The sequence below is a fragment of the Pimephales promelas genome, chromosome 1 (assembly GCF_988280905.1).
Source record: "Pimephales promelas chromosome 1, fPimPro1.hap1.1, whole genome shotgun sequence".
In the NCBI taxonomy this organism is placed as follows: domain Eukaryota; kingdom Metazoa; phylum Chordata; class Actinopteri; order Cypriniformes; family Leuciscidae; genus Pimephales; species Pimephales promelas.
Window position 1 is genome coordinate 42774922 of NC_142769.1, and position 19734 is coordinate 42794655.

General features: G+C 38.4%; 1 protein-coding gene across 2 annotated transcripts in view; it reads left to right on the forward strand.

Annotated features, from left to right (window-relative positions):
* The window catches only part of syt7b (synaptotagmin VIIb), a 120628-nt gene that overhangs the window by 91825 nt on the left and 9069 nt on the right, over positions 1 to 19734 (forward strand). For both annotated transcript variants that reach the window (XM_039659083.2, XM_039659084.2), the window contains one exon: positions 19614 to 19731. In XM_039659083.2, coding sequence (XP_039515017.2) covers positions 19614 to 19731 — 118 coding nt within the window. The remainder of the gene's footprint in view (positions 1 to 19613; positions 19732 to 19734) is intronic.

Sequence of the window (19734 nt, forward strand, 5' to 3'; positions counted from 1 at the left end):
TAAACAGAAGCCCAAGCATGTTCGCTTGACGTGCGAGAACCAATGAGGTTCATTCCTGTTTGTAACGCAGCACGTTCTGTAAAAACAAATGAGGTTCATTCTCGTGTTACACAGCACGTTTGAGATTCTGAAAGAACCAATGAGGTTCATTCTCGTTTTACGCACACGCTTGAGCTTCTGAACCTCATTGAGGTTCATTCTCGTGTTACACACACGCTTGAGCTTCTGCAAGAACCAATGAGGTTTTACGCAACAGCGTAGAACGAGAATGAAACGTTTGAACGTTTGAATGAAACGACTGAATTACATTTGAACTTCTACAAGAACCAATGAGGTTCATTCTCGTGATACGCAGCATGTTTGAGCTTTTGCAAGAACCAACTAGGTTCATTCTCGTGTCATGAATCACGTTTGAGCTTCTGAAAGAACCAATTTGGTTCATTCTCGTGTTATGAATCACGTTTGAGCTTCTGAAAGAACCAATGATGTTCATTCTCCTGTTACGCAGCACGTTTGAGCATCTGAAAGAACCAATGAGGTTCATTCTCCTGTTATGAATCACGTTTGAGCTTCTGAAAGAACCAATGATTTTCATTGTCCTGTTACGCAGCACGTTTGAGCTTCTGAAAGAACCAATGAGGTTCATTCTTGTTTTATGAATCACGTTTAAGCTTCTGAAAGAACCAATGAGGTTCATTCTTGTTTTATGAATCACGTTTAAGCTTCTGAAAGAACCAGTGAGGTTCATTCTCTCATGTTACACTGCACGTTTGAGCTTTAGAAAGAACCAATTAGGTTCATTCTCGTGTCATGAATCACGTTTGTGCTTCTGAAAGAACCAATGAGTTTCAGTCTCTTGTGTTATGGAGCACGTTTGAGCTTCCGCAAGCACCGCACCGATATTTTCAATTTCACAATATTACTGTTTTTACCGTATTTTTGATCAAACAAATGCAGCCTAAGTGAGATTAACACACTTCATTCAAAAAGATCTTACTAAACATCAAACTTCTCAGTGGTACTGTATATTAGGCTGATTATAAATTATAAAAATTAGTTTAAAATAATATACAAAAAATAAAGATGAACAAATAAGCAAGCTCTGTCTTTGCAATCCTCAAACACTGATATGCAAAAAAAATGTCTCTCTATGTCTTTCTCTTCTGCTGTCTCGCGCTCTGTTTGGGTAGGGAGCCTGTCAAAGTATCAGACTGTGATCAAAGCTCACCCTGGCCCTCCGGGGCCCGTCTGGAATGGTCGCCATGGAGAGTGTCCTTGCTCTACTAATAACTGCCTTCAATCATTCCACTCAGTAACCAGACCACTGTCACTAGGGCAACAGCAGGGTCACACCCACCCAGCCCCTGGCCTTTAAATGAGCACGAGAACACATAATCATATAACTCATAAACCACACTCTTCGTTAATCGACACAGGAGGATGGGAAAGTGTTGCGAAGAAAGATCTTTCAGTTTATTAAGTAAGTTACTCCCCAACCTTTGTTTCCATTGATTGCAGTATATCCTCCTGTCTCTCGCTCGCACACACAGCTCATAAAAGCCTACGTCATATGAAAAGATAAGTGCGAGCCGAACTCCGTGTCCTCTGAGGATAAAACCAGAGAGGAAGAGTGTGAGTAACATCCTCTCAGACGGTGTCCTGCTCCCCTGATACCCGAGCTCTTCATCAAAGCGCTTGTGCTCTCCGTGTTAAAATAATCATGCTTCTTTACGCTCTCATCCTTCGCTCTTTTTCCTCCGCCTTCCCGTGGCCCAGTTTGAAATGAATCATGGTGTAACAGCGCCCCGAAGCCTCTCCATCGACCGCCGCCACTCCCCAAGAGCTCGACCGAATCAATCTGTTTGAAAAACAAGCTATTCATCAGCATAACACCGTGGCCATATCGCTCACACAATATGAGAAATGAATCTGTATCAGTATCTACCTGCCACAGCTCAATTATATATTTCCATTATATTTTCCTGTGTGAGCCACTTATGAGTATGATTATAATAGCAGAAAGCTCATTCAGATGATGTGTGCTCATGAGAGGAGAGCCATATTACGTTTATGGATCGGCATTGAGTAGCAAAGGCCATTTGGTTTTGTGAATCAAGCAGCGAGGCGTCAGATGTAGCCTGTACAGCCAGTGGCCCCTACTGAGTGTTCATGCATTTGGAGCTTATTAGAGAAATATAGTTAAAGGGGTAGTTCACATTAAAATGAAAATCAAGTCTTAAATTACTTCCCGAGTTGCTCTAGCGTCGTATGCTTTCTTTCTTTTATGGGCCGCAAAGGGAGAATTTTTAAAAGGTTATGTCCTGCTCGCGCTCGTCCATATAATGGCAGTGAATAGCGACAAGCATCAAGCTTTATAAAAAAGGCGCAAAAGTATCATAGATTGATCTCATGTGACAGGTGTTCTGGGGGAAAAAAAATTACGATATGAAATTTTATGTATTATTTAACGAAAATCCTGACCTTGGCTGTTGGTCTATAGTACACAACTACAGGATGTGTGGGTTTGTGTGGTTCACACAATTGAGCGGCACTTGTATGCTTATGCAGTGATATGATTGATGAGGATTTGAGCACAGTGATTGACAGGCATTTTGGGTAATGGTTAACCATTGGTTGCTTTCTTAAACAATGTGTCCTAATAATGTGACATTAATGTGTGATCTGAGTTGGCTATAACTAGCAACATATTCACATGGTTTTTACATATATTTCATAGATTTTGTTGTTTACAGAGATTTACAGCATTTCATCCCCACAGATTAAAAAAATGTACAGTTTCCCACCAAAATAAAATCTTGAGGCTTTTACTCCTTACCGTGAAGATATATACATAATATTACCATTGTACTGTAAAAAAAATATAATTTAAAGTATAATATTAATATTACACACACAATCTCTCCCTCACTTTCATTTTAGATTACAATAACTATTAATAGTTAATATTTGTTTGCATTCAGTTTTATTTTTAAATAATGAATATTAACATATTTATTTATTTTTAAATAATAATAATGCCAAAAATATATTGTGCATTACTAATATTTTACATATTGATATTGTTGATAATTATTTTAATTTACGGTATATTGTTATAAATTAATAGTTGTATTTCTCTTATTTTTAGTGTTATAATACTACTACTTTTATTAACAATTATTATTATTTAATATATTTTGCATTACAATAGAAATCTTAAAATAATAACATTTCTGTTCTTTTAAATAATACACTGTAAAAAATAATCCTGTAAAAAAAACGGTAAACTACTGGCAGCTGTGATTACCAGCATCATACCGTAAAAATACGGTGTGTTACTGTTTTTGAAATGAACAGCTAAATACCGTATTGTCAGCTACAGTATCAAACTTGAATTTAACAGCTATATGCTCTAACACAAAAACCGTAACACACCGTATAGTTACGGTATGATGCTGGCAGTAGTTTACCATTTTTTACAGGATTATTTTTGACAGTGTAATTATAATGCTAAAAAAATAGTTATAAATATTTTACATTATATTTGTTGTTGTTACTAAAGCAGTGTGAATGCAAAGTGGACTGAGACAGTACACAACTGTAGCGAACGAAAGAGATTTGAGTCTTTATAATTCAGATACAGTGTTACTGTAATTACATTTACTGTATTTGTAGTTAGCAACAAATCAACTTTTTATTGTAAAAGACATTTTCCTGGCATTATAATATCCACCTAGTATGATGCTGACATAATGATCTACAGAGTTGGTGTGTTCATGTGTCCTTATGCTCTGATATAGGTAAAGGAAATGAGGTTCTCTAGCCAGAAACCTGGGCGGCACTAGTCTCAGGCCCAGACGACCGCCCGTGGACCACATGGAAAGTGTCCGTGACAGTCGATTAAAGTCATTTGTACGGCAACAATCAGAAAGGGTAGCATACATTTCACAGAAAAAATCTATTTTATGCCGTTAGTCAGAAATGTGGCTTGTGAGAAAAGAGCTGCCTGGTTTAGCCTGGGTCAGTGGAGAGAACGAGTGAGAGAGAAACAAGAAACGTTTCCTCTTCAAGAAGTCCCTGAAGTAGACCCCTCGACTGCATCATGACATAATGGATTCGAAGTGTTTTAAGGTGTGTCGTTTCCCAGTTTGCTGTTCCTGTCATGTATTTTTGTTTGTCTGTGGCGCTGGAATCATTGCAGCGGAGACGCACTGATTTGTACACAAGAGGGTACAAGTGATGATCCCTAGATATCCTGCTATTGTTGAGCAAACTGCAGGTAGGATTTAGGAGGATAAGAAAAAAGGGTTGAGAACACACATCCTTTTACTACATTGTGGTTTCAGTGATACTTTCTTTCTTTTATTAAATCCAGACAAGACAGAGGTAATACTTATCGGTTATAAAAACTGTCCACAAAACCTTTCGCAGCACGACTTTAACATATTAGGATGCCCTGTTACTTTATCCGGTACAGTAAAAGACCTGGGTGTTATATTAGACTGCAACCTGTCTTTTGAAAAGCAAATTTTTATATGTTAAAAAAGAGGCATTTTTCCACCTTAGAAACATCGCTAAGCAATGTAACATGCTATCTGTCTCTGATGCAGAAAAGTTAGTTCATGCATTCATGACCTCGAGACTAGATTACTGTAATGCTTTATTAGCCGGTTGTCCTGCATCCTCAATAAACAAGCTACAGTTAGTCCAAAATGCAAGAGTTCTTACTAGATCAAGAAAATATGATCGTATAACACCGATTCTATCATCACTTCATTGGTTACCTATAAAGTTCCGTATTAATTACAAGGCATTGCTTTTGACTTGTAGCTCCTGTCTATTTAACAGATCTTCTATCGCCCTACAGCCCATCGCGCTTTTTAAGATCACTAAATTCGAGGCTTCTGGTCATTCCTAGGATATCCAGATCCACCAAAGGAGGGAGAGCATTTTCACATTTAGCTCGGAAGCTGTGGAATAGCCTTCCTGATATTGTTCGTTGCTCAGACTCGCTCTCCCAGTTTAAAACTAAAGACGCATTTATTTAGCCTGGCATTCATATAATTTTTTTATCTTACAGTTACTGTAAATTTGGCCTCTAGTTCATAAACGCCAGAGGAGAACTGGCCCCCGACCTGACTGAGCCTGGGTTTCTCCCAAGGTTTTTTTTCTACATTGGGTCATCTGATGGAGTTTCAGGACACCATCGGGTCACTTGATAGAGTTTTTTGGTTCCTTGCCACTGTTGCCTTTGGCTTGCTCAGTTGGGGATATTCAAATTAAATGACCCATCATACCATTGATCAGCTCTACCAATCTTGATTGTCTTTTTTCATGAATAAACAAACACTGTGATGTTGTCTTGATTGATACTGTGAAGCAGCTTTGATACAATCTGTATTGTGAAAAGCGCTATATAAATATATTTGACTTGACTTGATACTTGACTTGAGTGATTTAAAGGGAGATATCACCCACAATGGTAACCTTGACATCATTTATAAACCCTCATGTTGTTACAAACCATGATACATTTTTATTCAGAATTCATTCGTTTAAAAGAACAGCTTTTATTTGAAATGGAAATATTTCGTAATCTCATAAATGTCTTTACTGTCACTTTTGATTAATGCATCCTTGAGGAGTAAAAGTAATTTCATTTTATGTGTGACAGAAGCGTTTACATTTTGGGTTTTTTATTGAAGAAAGCCATACAGGTTTGGAATGACATGAGGGTGAGTAAATGATGGCAGTTTTTTAAAATTCTTTTAACACGGTCATAACTTTGTCATTCCTCAAGTGATATTAAATGTCGACACTTTTGTCTGCTTTGGCAATCCAATCAGTCATTCCAAAGATTAATGAAGGTCAAATATCCAGCTTACAGGAGATCAAACATAGATTTCATGAAAACTGCCCACACATATCCATATCCGGCCCCTCTCCAGGAATCTTCCTCACCGCCGTCTTCCTCATTGTTGCCAGATTCACGGCTGTGTTTCAGAAGCATCGTGCTGAGACGGACAGCTTAAGTCGCTGTCAGACACACACACATGTTTCACTATTTCCCTCTTGCATTCACACATACACACACGTGCACAGATAGCGATGGAAGCACTGAGCCAGAGAGGCAGGGCCGGGCTGGCTCAATATCATCCTCCTAGTGATATGGAAATAAAGACCGGCCAAGCATGACAGCATTGGGCTTAGTGAGCTTGTGCCTACAGACACACGCGCACACAGGACATAAATACAGCTTTAACAGTAACACTCTCCTGCCTGTTTGGCGACAGGGTTGACGGAAGAAGACGGGTCGCTAGGCTTCATGGTTCAGAGCTCCGCCGGTACGCGAAGCATATGTGTCCGACAGGCCATCGCCATCTTTTATAAGGGATGATGGTCTAGTGCACTGGACACATAGTGCACCTATGTGTAAACTGCGTGAGAAAAATTGCAAGTGTGATATTACAAAGGCAGAATGTTTCCGAAATGAAATATTTTTTTTAACTGTCATTGTACTAAAGCTGAAACAAATGATTACATAATTATCTGCAAGATTGTTGACAGCATTTGTAACTAGAGTAATATTAGCTGTATAAATTTGATGAAAAATATTTTTAGCTTAACTGAAATTTATGTGTACAGTAATTCTTACAACAAATAATGTTCCAAAGTAATTTAACAGTCAGAGAATATTGCCTTGAAACCTCTGTGAGCAGCTAAAGGCGACCATGGCGAGGAGAAACTCCCTAAGATCCACAACAGAAGCACAAATGCAAACTTTTTTTTATGAATTATGCGTCAGAACGAAGCAGATATGAACAATACATTTTTATTTTTACAAGACTTATTTTACTGTAAAAGTTTAGGATTTTCAATAGAATAAAAAGTACAGTTTTTAATCTTATTTATCAGGTTTTTTTTAGCAAAGCATGCATTTAATAAAAAAATAAACTGTACAAATCAGATAATATTCGATATAAATTTTATAATATATTATACATTTTTTCCTCTCTTAAATTTTTTTGGTTATTTATCACTGTATCCCTATGTAAGCTTGTTTCCGCCACAGAATAAAACATTGTAAAAAATGTTTGCAACTTTTTATCTCAGAATTTAGAGATATAAAGTCAGGATTGCGTGATATAAAGTTGCAATTGCGTCTTGTAAAGTCAAAATTGCGAGATATAAACTGTACATACGTTTATATGTTTATATCAGGTAATTCTGCCTATAACACGCAATTATCTTGCAATTCTGACATCTTTTATCAGAATTGTGAGATTAAAGTCGCCCTATCATACACACGGCTCAATGCGGCGCCAGGCACGATGCAAGTGTTTTTTGCTAGTTTCAGCCCTACGTAGTTATCATTTTCATGTCCTGTGCCACGTTGTTTAAATGGCAAATGCATTTGCGCCCATTTGTGTGACCATGGGCATGCTGGTCTGGATTGTTGGTGTGCTGCTATTTTGAGGTAACTGAAATAGACTGCACCATTGGCCAAAAAAAAAACTGGTCTAAAGTCAATGGTGCAGTATTTATTTATTTATTTTTTGTTATTTAAAGGGCACATTAGTAATATGTGCCTATAAGGGGGTGCACAACACGCGTACACACAGGGATGCGCAGCAGCAAACAATCTAGCCATATATAAAATATAAAAGGATTACAATGTAAAAGATTAATAATGTGTACATAAAGACATGGTGGCATCTGGCTTGTCCCGTAGATGGTGCCTTTTAACCTCCGTTTCCTTTAAGATCCGTTTCCTCGCTAGAGATTCGGTCTTTCCACTTGCAAATTCCGCCATGTAAATAGCGAATCCCCCAAGGCGTGAATGCAACTGTTTTTAAAGGAAATAAAAGATGAGACTCTGATTGGTTTATTGCATGTTACGCCCAAAACACACCCATTACTCATTAAGAGAATAGGGACAACCCTTTTAGACCAAGCGCCGGGCACGCCGACCATTTTTCCCATCGTTAATAGTGGATTTGGACACTTTGTAACTCCACTTGCGATTTGTGCTTTAGACCATGCGCTTAGATCGTTAAAATGGCGCTCATAAATTCCAATTCTAAGGGAAAAAAGACAGACTTTTTTCCTCAGAATTGTGAGATTTAAGCCGTTTTCCACTTTATAACCACTTTATCCACTTTATAACATGCAATTGTGACTTTATATCATGCAATTCTGACTTTATAACTTGCTTTTGCGACTTTATATCATGCAATTATAAGGGCAAACGTCAATGTTAAAAACCTAAGTGGTCTTAAAAAAAGATATTTTTCTTCCTTATGAAAGAAAGTTAAATGTGACCTGAGTATGTTTTTTTAATGTTATTCACCCTGTATCTGGGTTGCCAGGTTTGTGTAACAAAACCATCCCAATTGCTATTCAAAACTCACCCAATCGGGTTCCAGGGGTAAAAATTGCATTCTGTGTGTCGCATGTGTGTTGGTGTCAGAGGGCGTTTAATTGTGGAGGAACATAGACGAATTGAATTTAAAATGAGATGTGCGGTGGCAGCAGCTGTCCAGCTAACTAACAGTAAAGTGTGATCAAATGAAAACAGCAGACAGGGAGATGTCAGTCAGCAGCGTCTGCACCTGCTCTCTGGACACTTTCATCCAACACACCATTTAATAAATGAGATGGTGGCCACAAAATTATACATAAAATTTGATGCACAACAACTGCAGCACATGGATGTGTCACTTTTGATCGATTCTGGGTAGTTGATTGGCTGTGGTTGCTATATGGTTGCTAGAATGTTCTGTAGTTGGTAGGGTGTTCTAGGTGGTTGCTAGAGTGTTCTGTAGTTGCTAGGGTGTTGTAGGTGGTTGCTAGAGAGTTCTGGGCTGCTCTGTGGTTGCTAGCCTGTTCTGGGAAGTTGATATTGGATGCTAGGGTGTTGTAGGTGGTTGTGAGGTTGTTCTGTAGTTGCTAGGGTGATATAGGTGGTTGCTAGTCTAGAGAGTTCTGGTGGTTATTCTGTGGTTACTATGGTGTTTTGGGTAGTTGATAGGGTGTGGTTGCTATTTGATGCTAGGGTGTTCTAGGTGGTTGCTTGTATGCTCTGTAGTTGCCAAGGGTGTTGTAGGTGGTTGCTAGAGTGTTCTGTAGTTGCTAGGGTGTTATATGTGGTTGCTAGAGAGTTCCGGGTTGTTCTGTGGTTGCTAGGGTGTTCTGAGAAGTTGATACTGGATGCTAGGTTGTTCTTTGGGGTTGCTAGGTTGTTCTGTAGTTGCTAGGGTGATATAGGTGGTTGCTAGAGAGTTCTGGTGGTTATTCTGTGGTTGCTATGGTGTTTTGGGTAGTTGATAGGGTGTGGTTGCTATTTGATGCTATTGCGTGCTCTGTAGTTGCTAGGGTGTTATAGGTTGTTGTTATGTGGTTGCTGGAGTTTTTTGAGAGTTTGCTTTGTATTTTCTAGGGTGTTCTAGTTGGTTGCTCTGTGGTTGCTAGGGTGTTCTGGGTGATGGCTGGGGGTGTGGATGCTCTGTTGTAGGTGGTTGCTAGCGCATACGCGATTCTTTAAAATTTTGATGGTTCTTTATTTATTTATTTATTTTTTCGATTAGCAGTTGCAGCCCTAGAAGTACTACAAGCAGTGGAATGCTATTCTGAACACAGCCTTACACTATGTTTTCAGGTTTTAATGACTATCCTTGGTTTTAACCAATTCAGAATGTGCTTTATTTTATGTGTTTAGTGTTACACTTATTTTATGTGTTTAGCGTAAGGAAAGAAATAGGAGTTAAACACTCCACATATCATCCCATCATCAAGCAATAATGTGGTTTAGCAGTTTAGCACCAGTGTATCTAACAGCTCTCACATATGTGTCCGGCTTTCAGTTCTCCACAGGCGGTAGGACTTTCATTCGAACATCATCCATCATGCAGCGACGGCTCTGGCGTCTCTCCACCAGTCTGTCCACATGTTGACAGTTTAGCTCCATGCATCATGCACATGTGTATCAACAACACGCTTCTACATTGTCATGCTCATCTCTCACTACATCCCTGCCTCATATGTTCACTGTTTTCATTTCCTCCCACCCCATTGCCCCAGCCTTCCCTTCAGTCATCCATCCTGGTCTTCTCCTTCTTCCTCTAAATGTATATCATTTTCTCCCATCTCACTGCACGTTGCTACGTGGTGCATTAATATATATTTATGTTGATGTGTGTTGGATATTTTACAGCTTCAAGTGTGACCCATTTAACCAGAAATTTATCTGGCTTTTCATGTCAAATCCACCAAATTTCAGAAACTTCCCGGGCTCAAATTTTTAATTTTGTTCATATTTGTTTCTGTAGAAAGCCAAAATACTAAATGTCATGAATGTTTAATGACTGATTAATCCACTAATTTGTAGAGGGCGTCAAAATGACAATTTTCACCTGAGCCAAATTACAGGGGTGTAAAAATAACTTTAGAAAGATGATACCTTCATTATTTTATTTTTACACTGAGATTGGTAGGGCTATTAGTAAAATCTGCTAACGGTGACAGTTAAAAAATTGGATGAAGCACTTCTTGTGCACTCTACAAGACAGCGGATCGCTCAGTAAATATACATTTATGACATTTACTAGTTTGGCTTTCTTCTTCATTTATGTATTTCTTTCAGTTTTATTTCTTTATCAGTTTTCTTTGCTGTCTCTTGTCAGTATAATATATATATATATAGATAGATAGATAGATAGATAGATAGATAGATAGATAGATAGATAGATAGATAGATAGATAGATAGATAGATAGATAGATAGATAGATAGATAGATAGATAGATAGATAGATTTTACAGTGTGCATATTAAGTAGCCGTGTGCTTAATGAGTGTCCATTGGTGTATGTTTTACAAGTTGCTATTCCACGGCTGCCCAAGACTACATCTAAAAACGTGTAGTCCTGGGGGCACCTTTTCACCCCCACTGTTAGGTGAACAGAGACCCTTTTACATGGATTCAATTAGACAGCAGGGCCAGATCGGGCCACTGAACTTGTCCAGGCGATCCCACTGCGAACTGAGAGGAGAAAGGGTTGTTGTAGAAGAAAGCAAAATCAGCATAATATTTCTAGAAGTATCTCTAAGAAAGACATGCTGAAAGAGCAACATCTGAGCATTAAAAATGTTTCTCTGGGTAGCGACAGAAGACCGGCCAAAAATACAAAGTCTAGTGTCCAATGAAACATCTCAGTGATTTTTAACCACAAAAGACAATGGGGATGATGCTAAAAATTGTTGCTTTGATATTTTGGTCCAAAGACGAGAATGAATCCCCTATTCTATTGCAAACGCCCATGTGCTTAAAAGCTGGAATATTCTTAAAAAAAAAAAAAAAAAAAAAACAACCCACAGCGCTTCCTCCCACACACATCCTCAACACTTCTTCACCATCCACACAATTATCAGCACGATTTGCTGCTCTGAAGAGCGCTGGCTACTCTAACGATGCTCTGGTTTGTTCCTCTGTTTGTCTCACCCACTCTCTCTGACATTTGTTTCAGAGAAATGATATCGCCTTTCTGCTGTGTGGCCGAATTGCCTGTAATGATGATGATAATTGCAGACTGATTTACTCCCTTGAATTAATGATTGGTGGGTACTTGGAACGCATTACTTCAAAGTAAATGTCATGAAAACAACATTTGACTAGTGGCCAAATCTCCATGGGATGGAACAACTTTCACGGCCTGGTTTCGGTATGTTATGGAACAGTCTTTAAAAGGTGCAGACAGGCTCTGAAATTAACTTTGTCATACCAGCCAATGGCAGAATTTATGTTTTTTTTTTTTTTTTGCTATGATTGTGAGATTCTGCTGTTCTTCTTGTACATTTGTGCTGTTTTGGAATGATTGTTTGAATGCATTTGCTTACTGGATCATTGGACTGAAAACCTTAAAGTTTACCGGCTTAAAATGTTCAGATTGCAAAGAAACTTAATCGGCAAAAGGGTTAGAATAGAAGTCGACTCCGATAGCCTCGTTGCTAGTGTGCCAACATATAGCGCAACTGCGCTTCCGACCAATCCTGTTCCCATCTCTCTCTACCCCATGGTTTCATGTCAAAATCTCTACCGTCCTATCCAATAAAGGCACAAAAAGGCCAAAAACAAAAAATTTCCTTTCACTTTTAAAAAAACTTTTGCTGATAATTTACTCACCCCCATGTCATCCAAGATGTCCATGTCTTTCTTTCTTCAGTCGAAAAGAAATTAAGGTTTTTGATGAAAACATTCCAGGATTTTCTCCATATAATGGACTTCAATGGGAACCAAATGGTTCCACATGGTTCAAGGTCCAAATGAGTGTTTCAGTGCAGCTTCAAAGGGCTTTAAACGACACCAGACGATGAATAAGGGTCTCATCTAGCGAAACGATCGCTCATTTAAAAAATAAATAAAAAAATTTACGTTTTATAAGCACAAATGTTCGCCTTGCTCTGTTCTGTGATGAGCGTTTGTGACTCTCCTGTTGAAACTCATTCATCAAAATGAATAAATCTTTTTTCCGAGTCATGACTCGAAGGGTCCTATAAGACCCTTATTCATCATCTGGTGTCGTTTAAAACCCTTTGAAGCTGCACTGAAACTCTCATTTGGACCTTGAACCGTGTGGTTCCCAATGAAGTTCATTATATGGAGAAAATCCTGGAATGTTTTCATCAAAAACCTTAATTTCTCTTCGACTGAAGAAAGAAAGACATGGATATCTTGGATGACATGGGGGTGAGTAAATTATCAGCAAAAGTTTTTTTAAATGTGAACTACTCCTTTAAAGAGTCTTTTTGTCTAGCAGTTTTTGCAAACGCCGCCAGAGCAATCTAACATCAGAACAATGTTATCTCAAAGCTCCTGTATCTGTCAGACACTAAGAGCTTAAACCAAGTTAATAGCAGCCATGCGTTGATATTGTTTTGTTGTTGTTTTGTAGAGAGATTTAGTGCTCAGATTTCGATGGAAATTATGCTAGGCGTGTTGCGTGTGCATACTTTTGTGATTTAGGCCTCAGTTAAAGCCTGGAGTTGAGATAAACGGGCTAGTTCAACAAAACCATTTACTCTGCTTCACTTTGTTTCAAATCTAGATCATTCTTTAGTGGAAAATGTTTTCCAGTTGTTGTTTGTACAGGGCTTATATACATTTTAATTTGTAAAATTAATACCTGAGGTTGATGATCAATATTTTCTTGAAGATTTAGTGCCTCCTTCACCGACCATTTGTTGAAATTATAGAAAACATGCAATTAGAAATATTTACAATCTTTAAGAGTTTCTGACTATTTTGTGTCGCTATCATTCTTTCAGTGTTAAGCGTTTAAAAAATGGCACTGTCATAATGTCGGGCTTGTTCTGTGTGTTTTTGTGCACAACACAGGTTATAAATAATCACCCAGCTGGCCGTCTCCTGTCACCCAGAGAGGCTTACGTCAATCTAGACCCAGACTGTATTTTGTACCTGATGTAATTGTCATAGTACAATATATTCACATTCCTGTAGGTCACTTTGGTAAGAAACCACCCGCCAAGAAAATGAATATGAATGCAAATGCAATCGTTTTGTTTAGCTTTTAGTCTAATGTTGACCTTAGCATCACAATATATCCCTGAAACAGTCTCTCGAAGGTTATAACAACCTAAGCAGAGTGCGCTAGTTAAAATCTGATGCTTATACAATCTCCATCCAACCCTGCGGGAGACATTAATTCAGTGAAGGCTGTGATGAACTCCTGATCTTCCACCAATGGAAGGAGTTTAGATATGAAAACCCTAAGTAATAAAGGCTGCGTCTCTTCCAAGTTGCCCTACAGATACTCATTCATGCTTATGTAAAACTCCACATGCAGGAAACCTTGGATATTGCATAATTGATATAGAGGAAGGACACTAAGGGCCAATCCCAATTCTACCCCTTACCCCTTCACTTTCCCCTTCCCCTCCGTTTTGCGCGTCCACGTGAAGGGGTAGGGCTGTCCCAATTCTCTTTTGGTTGGAGGGGGAGGGCTAGGGTGAAGGGCCAGATAGCCCTTCAAACGAAGATTTTTCGGGAGCACACTTCAAACGAAGGGGTATGAGAAGTGTCACTGCTAACCCAGGCTGGCTGCCCAAGCGACAAAGGAGACCCATAAATTTAAGTATTTGTGGCTTTAATAAGTATTATAACGACAAATAATGATTTGCTTTATGTTACATTCAATATTGTGTTCATATTTACGGTCAGTTTCTTCACAGAAACGTTTGTAAAAAAAAAAAAAAATCGCTAAAATTACTGTAGTTTGCTAACGATAGTCCCGCAACATATTTTCGTCGTCTCCGTTTTTTCCTGCGAACTTCACAAGATGCAAGAAAATAGCTGTAACCCACGCGACTGAGATAACTGCAGCTGTCGACGGGATCTTGGAAGTTGTGATAAACATCGGCGCATCTCCTGTGACGTAGGCGTTAGCGACGACTTATAATGACGTTTAACGGAGGCGTAGTGGTGTCCCATTTCTTAGGGGAATATTTTCACCCCTACGCATTGCCACTCTGTTTCAAGGGTCAAGGGGAAGGCGAAGGGGTAGGGCTAGGGGAAAGGGAAGGGGTAAGGGGTAGAATTGGGATTGGCCCTTATAGGGACTTGGGATGTGTTCAGTACACTGATGTGCAGCTAAATATACAGTGTGTTTTGGAAAGTCTGAAAGGAACATTGTAAGTAGGCTATATGTAAGAATTTTCATGTATTAATCGCTTTTTGTTTTGCAAATGTGTGAACAGCTTGTAAAGAAACGTAAAAAATGATGACTGATTTTTTTGTGAAGGACTCCCGGTTTCACCATGGGAAATCCAAAGGATGTGACATTTACGGCGCGCCTACAAAACCTCTCTTCTGTACAATGACATATGAAATGAATGCGTATACAATGTTCAGGATAATGCTGAATGATCCATTCTGTACTGTAATATCATAATTTATCATGCAAAGAAAAGCGATTCATTCAAACTTTAGTCTCACTGTTAGGTGTCTGGTTGCAGCAACAAGGAAACTGGACCTCTATGCAGCACTCTTTATTAATTATAAACTTAAAACTTACAGAAATACTCAGGAGATTAGGAAACACAGGCGAGAACAACAAGGTCAACATCAATGACGACAGATAACTAGACACCACAAGACTGAGACTTAAATACACAGGTGATAGGGAGGAAATAATTAGAATGATTAACAAGATAATGAAAGACACACAGCTGAACCAAATTAACTAATGAAGACTGTTGGTCATGGAAACAAGGAGTGGCGGGAAACTGCACGAATTGAACACAGAAAAAAAGTCCAAAAACAAACAGACGTAACACTCACATAGCCAGATCTAGGGTACGTTTACAAGAAAACGATATGCTTAAAACGCTTAAGTTTTCCTCGCACAGGTGACATCATTGTCAAAACAATCCCCATTCTCACGGATCCGTGGAAATGACTAAAAAAAACCTGTATTCTGCTGTCAGGCCACATCACAATGAGAAAAAAACCTTGGGAGAACCCAGGCTCAGTGGGGGGGCAGTTCTCCTCTGGCCAACGAACGAACAGTGTATGATTATGATTCAGACAACATTAGAGGTCAGAAGTCAGATTGGATCAGAACATTAACAATATTTATCCAGTTCGATCTGGTTGGAGGTCAGAGTCATCATGCCGGTATGGAGATGAGTTTGTTGAGGTGTCCATGAGGCCTTCACAGGGCTGATGAGGCTGGCACTTCAGGGATGCGTTGTGGTCTAGGCGCAAGCCCACCATCTGATCTGGATTCGGCCCGTGTCCAGCTGATTACAGTTAAAGGAGCTATTATATATTTTGATTATCATAGTTAATTCAAGTAACAAACTCTTCAAGGGACAGGTCAATCAAAAATGAAAAGTCTGTCACCATTTTTTCTGTGTGAATTTTTAAAAATTCAGTGAGCTATTTCTTTAATATTGATTTTAAGGATCCAGATAGAGTTAACTACATGTAGGACTGATTAATCTGAGACTTTTGATGAATTTGTCACTCTGAACGTAAGGAAATTTAGCCATTTAGGATTGGGCATTTAGAGATTTAGGATTGGGAATTTGGTAGTTAGGATTGGGCATTTGAGGATTGGGGAGTGTATGCAAATAAGGAGGCGTGGCCCAAATACTGGAGGCTGGGTTTGAAATGGCTGATGCGCAGAGGCACCTTATGGACAGCAGAGGGCCCTCCCAATCCTAAATCCCTAAATGCCCAATCCTAAATACCAAATTCATTTTCGTTTTAGTTTTCAACTTAGAGTTTTAGTTTCAAATTTAGACTTTTAGTTTTCATTTAAGACTTTTAGTTTTAGACTTTTAGTTTTCAATCTGACCCAATAATCCCTCCATACCCTCGGACGCTGACCGTGCCGTACCAGTCATCGTTACAGGAAGATGAAATTACTCTTGCAGGATTTCTCTTGGAGACAAACTCAGACAGGGTGTTAAAAAAATGATGACTGTCGCTGACTTCTGTGTATGTGTTTATGGATGAGTGGATCATCACTCTTCAGACGGTGTGTCTGTCCTCCCCTCCATGAGTCTGCCTGTCACTCTCAAGCCAGCGATGAGCCGTATCTCCCTGCATTCCACACACCAAGTGCTCTTGCCATCTCTCCAGCCGTTGCCGTGCCAACCGCACTTGTTTCTTCTCCCTTTCTTTCCCCAGGGACAAAAAGTCAAAGGCGGCTATTCGTCTCCCCCCTCTGGCAGCCATATAACTACAAACTCATCATAGGTCTATTAGTGCTGGACTCTTGCAGTCCCACTGTGACTTGTAATAACCGGAGGGGCGCCATTACTGTTAGCACACATTTGCTCACCGATTTTTCTATATAATGTGTCAGTAGGGTTGGAAATCAAGAACCTGTTCTTTTTAAGAGCTGATTTCAGTTTAAAAAAATAAATGGTTCGTGAATGTTGTCATTTTAAGGAAATATGAAAAACGTTTCTAGCATTCATTTGGGAATGAATTGTTTGCTCGAGTCTCATCTTTTATGATTAATGAAGCATGATCGCACTGAATGAAAGGTCATTATTTTATGATCACATCCAGCTAAAAAAATGTAACTACAACCATTAGTATATTGTGTTTTTTAAGGCTTGTGACACTCAATGTAATTCAGGATAATTTCAGACTGGTTTGTAATGACAGTAGTTAAACATTCAGAACAGAGTTTTGAGATAGATAGATAGATAGATAGATAGATAGATAGATAGATAGATAGATAGATAGATAGATAGATAGATAGATAGATAGATAGGTAGATAGGTAGATAGATAGATAGATAGATAGATAGATAGATAGATAGATAGATAGATAGATAGATAGATAGATAGATAGATAGATAGATAGGTAGATAGGTAGATAGGTAGATAGATGACAATTCTGTGACAATTACATATAAGGACTCACTAGGTTTTGGAACAAAACCCCGATGTTTGTCGGAGTAATTCACTCTAGGTTATATAGGGCTAATTACTTCCTCAAAAGCACCAAAAAAGACCATTAATTAAGTCATCATGGACCCTTAATGATTTTCATTGAAAACCATTAAGAAATGATTAGGCCCTCAGTGAAATTGGAATATGTAATAGAATCATTAAATTGATTACATTTCCCATCCTAAAGAGTCCGGTCTATACTTTGACCTACATGTGTTACATTCTGCTATACCAATTGTTTTTTACTTTATTATAAATAGAGAAAAGCACCAAGGCTCAACTTACCGCCATGGCCTCTGAAATCTCTCCCATTTTCAGACTCCATCCATCCACATCCACTGCTGTTTTCTCTTCAAAATTCATATGTTAGACTCTTTTGCTATGATTATAATCTTGTTTGTGCTTTGGCTTTCTTTTGATCTGAAAATTCTGTAATGGGAAAAACATGTTTTATCTCACGGTTTTCCCATGCTTTATTCTGCTCGCTTTTCTGAACTGAGTAAATACTGAATGTAATGCTTCATAGTGGATCTACTTGCCTCACTGCACCTTCTTTTTTGCGTCTTTTCCTCATAGACTTTATCTCACATTGTTGGCTTCACTTTTTTATGTTCTTTGTCTTTCCTTTATTATTGATTTCAAATCTCCACAGAACTGTAATGTTCTTGTATTACAAATATGGATTTATTACAATTACATTTTATGGATGTATTAAATTTTTTAGCTTCCCAGTGAGGACATGTCTGACAGTAACTCATCACTGAGGCTCTGTTCCAAACCTTTTTGGAACTCAAATGAAACCTTAGTTAGTAATTTGGGACACTATATGCAGAGAGATTGCGGTTAGCTTTTTTGCTAAACCAGTGGCACAGTTCTCTAATCACATCATTTTTTTATTTGATTCATCTTTTAGAATTGTTTTTTTTTTTGTATTTATTGAATTATATTCAATATATCTATCATTTCTTCCACCATTTAACAGCTTAATAGTCCTTGAGCAAGATGTTTAAGAACTAGGGTGACCACCATCAAACAAGCCAAATGTGGGACGATTACTACAGTAAGTTTATGTGGGACAATTACCAACAATAAAACATACCCTGAAACTGTTATATAATGTCTATCTAACTTAATAAAACATTTGTATTCTGCCTTTCAGCTGATAAAAAAACCCAGGTATATGTAGCCCAGTCTTTACTAATATATATATATATATATACAGTATATATTTTTTCTTTTTTGTTGCCATTATGCCGCCTTGTAAAATTTTAATTTACCAAATTATCCATTTGTTTTTTGACAGGGAACACATGGAACAAATCACCGCTCCACATTTTGATTGACAGCTAAAATAGAAAACATTTATTTTAAATTGTAATAATATTTCTAAATTTTACATTTAGCCTTCATTTTAAAAAATCGTATTCATCCGAAACTTTAGAAAACAAGTAAATCCTGCTTGCTATATATTTTATTTTAGAATATTTTTTTATTCATATAATAAAAATATTTGCTAATCTTGAATGGCTGTCATGGTGGTCTAACAAGGCAATGTTTCCCAGCCAAACCCTGTCTCATACAAATATTAGGGACTTTAAGCAACAGCCTCTGGTGGAACGGCAACGGCATTCTGGCGTTCTATTGCGCATGCGCGACATTAACTGCTACTTCTTGACGTTCTACTGTAACCGTCTACTACGGGAGAACAGCTGATTTGCCGTAGTCATTACTACGTGACAGATTAAGACTGTTATGTTTTAGGTTATGTGGCATTGAAATCGTTTCTGTATATCATTAAGTGCTAAAATCAACCCTTCTCTTTCTTTTTAAAATCACTTTCTTTTTGTATTTTGTCTGATGATTAAATTATTCCCTATGCCGTCCTCTTTACTGTTGCTTAGTGATTTTTGCGCTCTTTAGCTACGGCAGTTAACTGTTTATTTCCGGCTGCCGTCGCCGTTCTATCAGCAGCTGTTGCTTAAAGTCCCTAATGTTACCACAGAGCTACACTTAAGCAGAGTCAAGCAATGGAAAGCCTACAGGTGGAATTGAAGTAGTTTGATAGGAGGAAGTATATTTAATGCTACATGCTATAAAAGTGACACTTTTCTCTTGCGGTCCTTCCTCAGATCTAATAAACCCGGCAGCAGCCCCAAAGGTCAGACCCCAGATGAGAGCAACCGCCGGACAGACGCGAACTCTTCCGTCTCAGACCTGGCCAACTCCGTCACGAGTGATCTGGTGATGGTA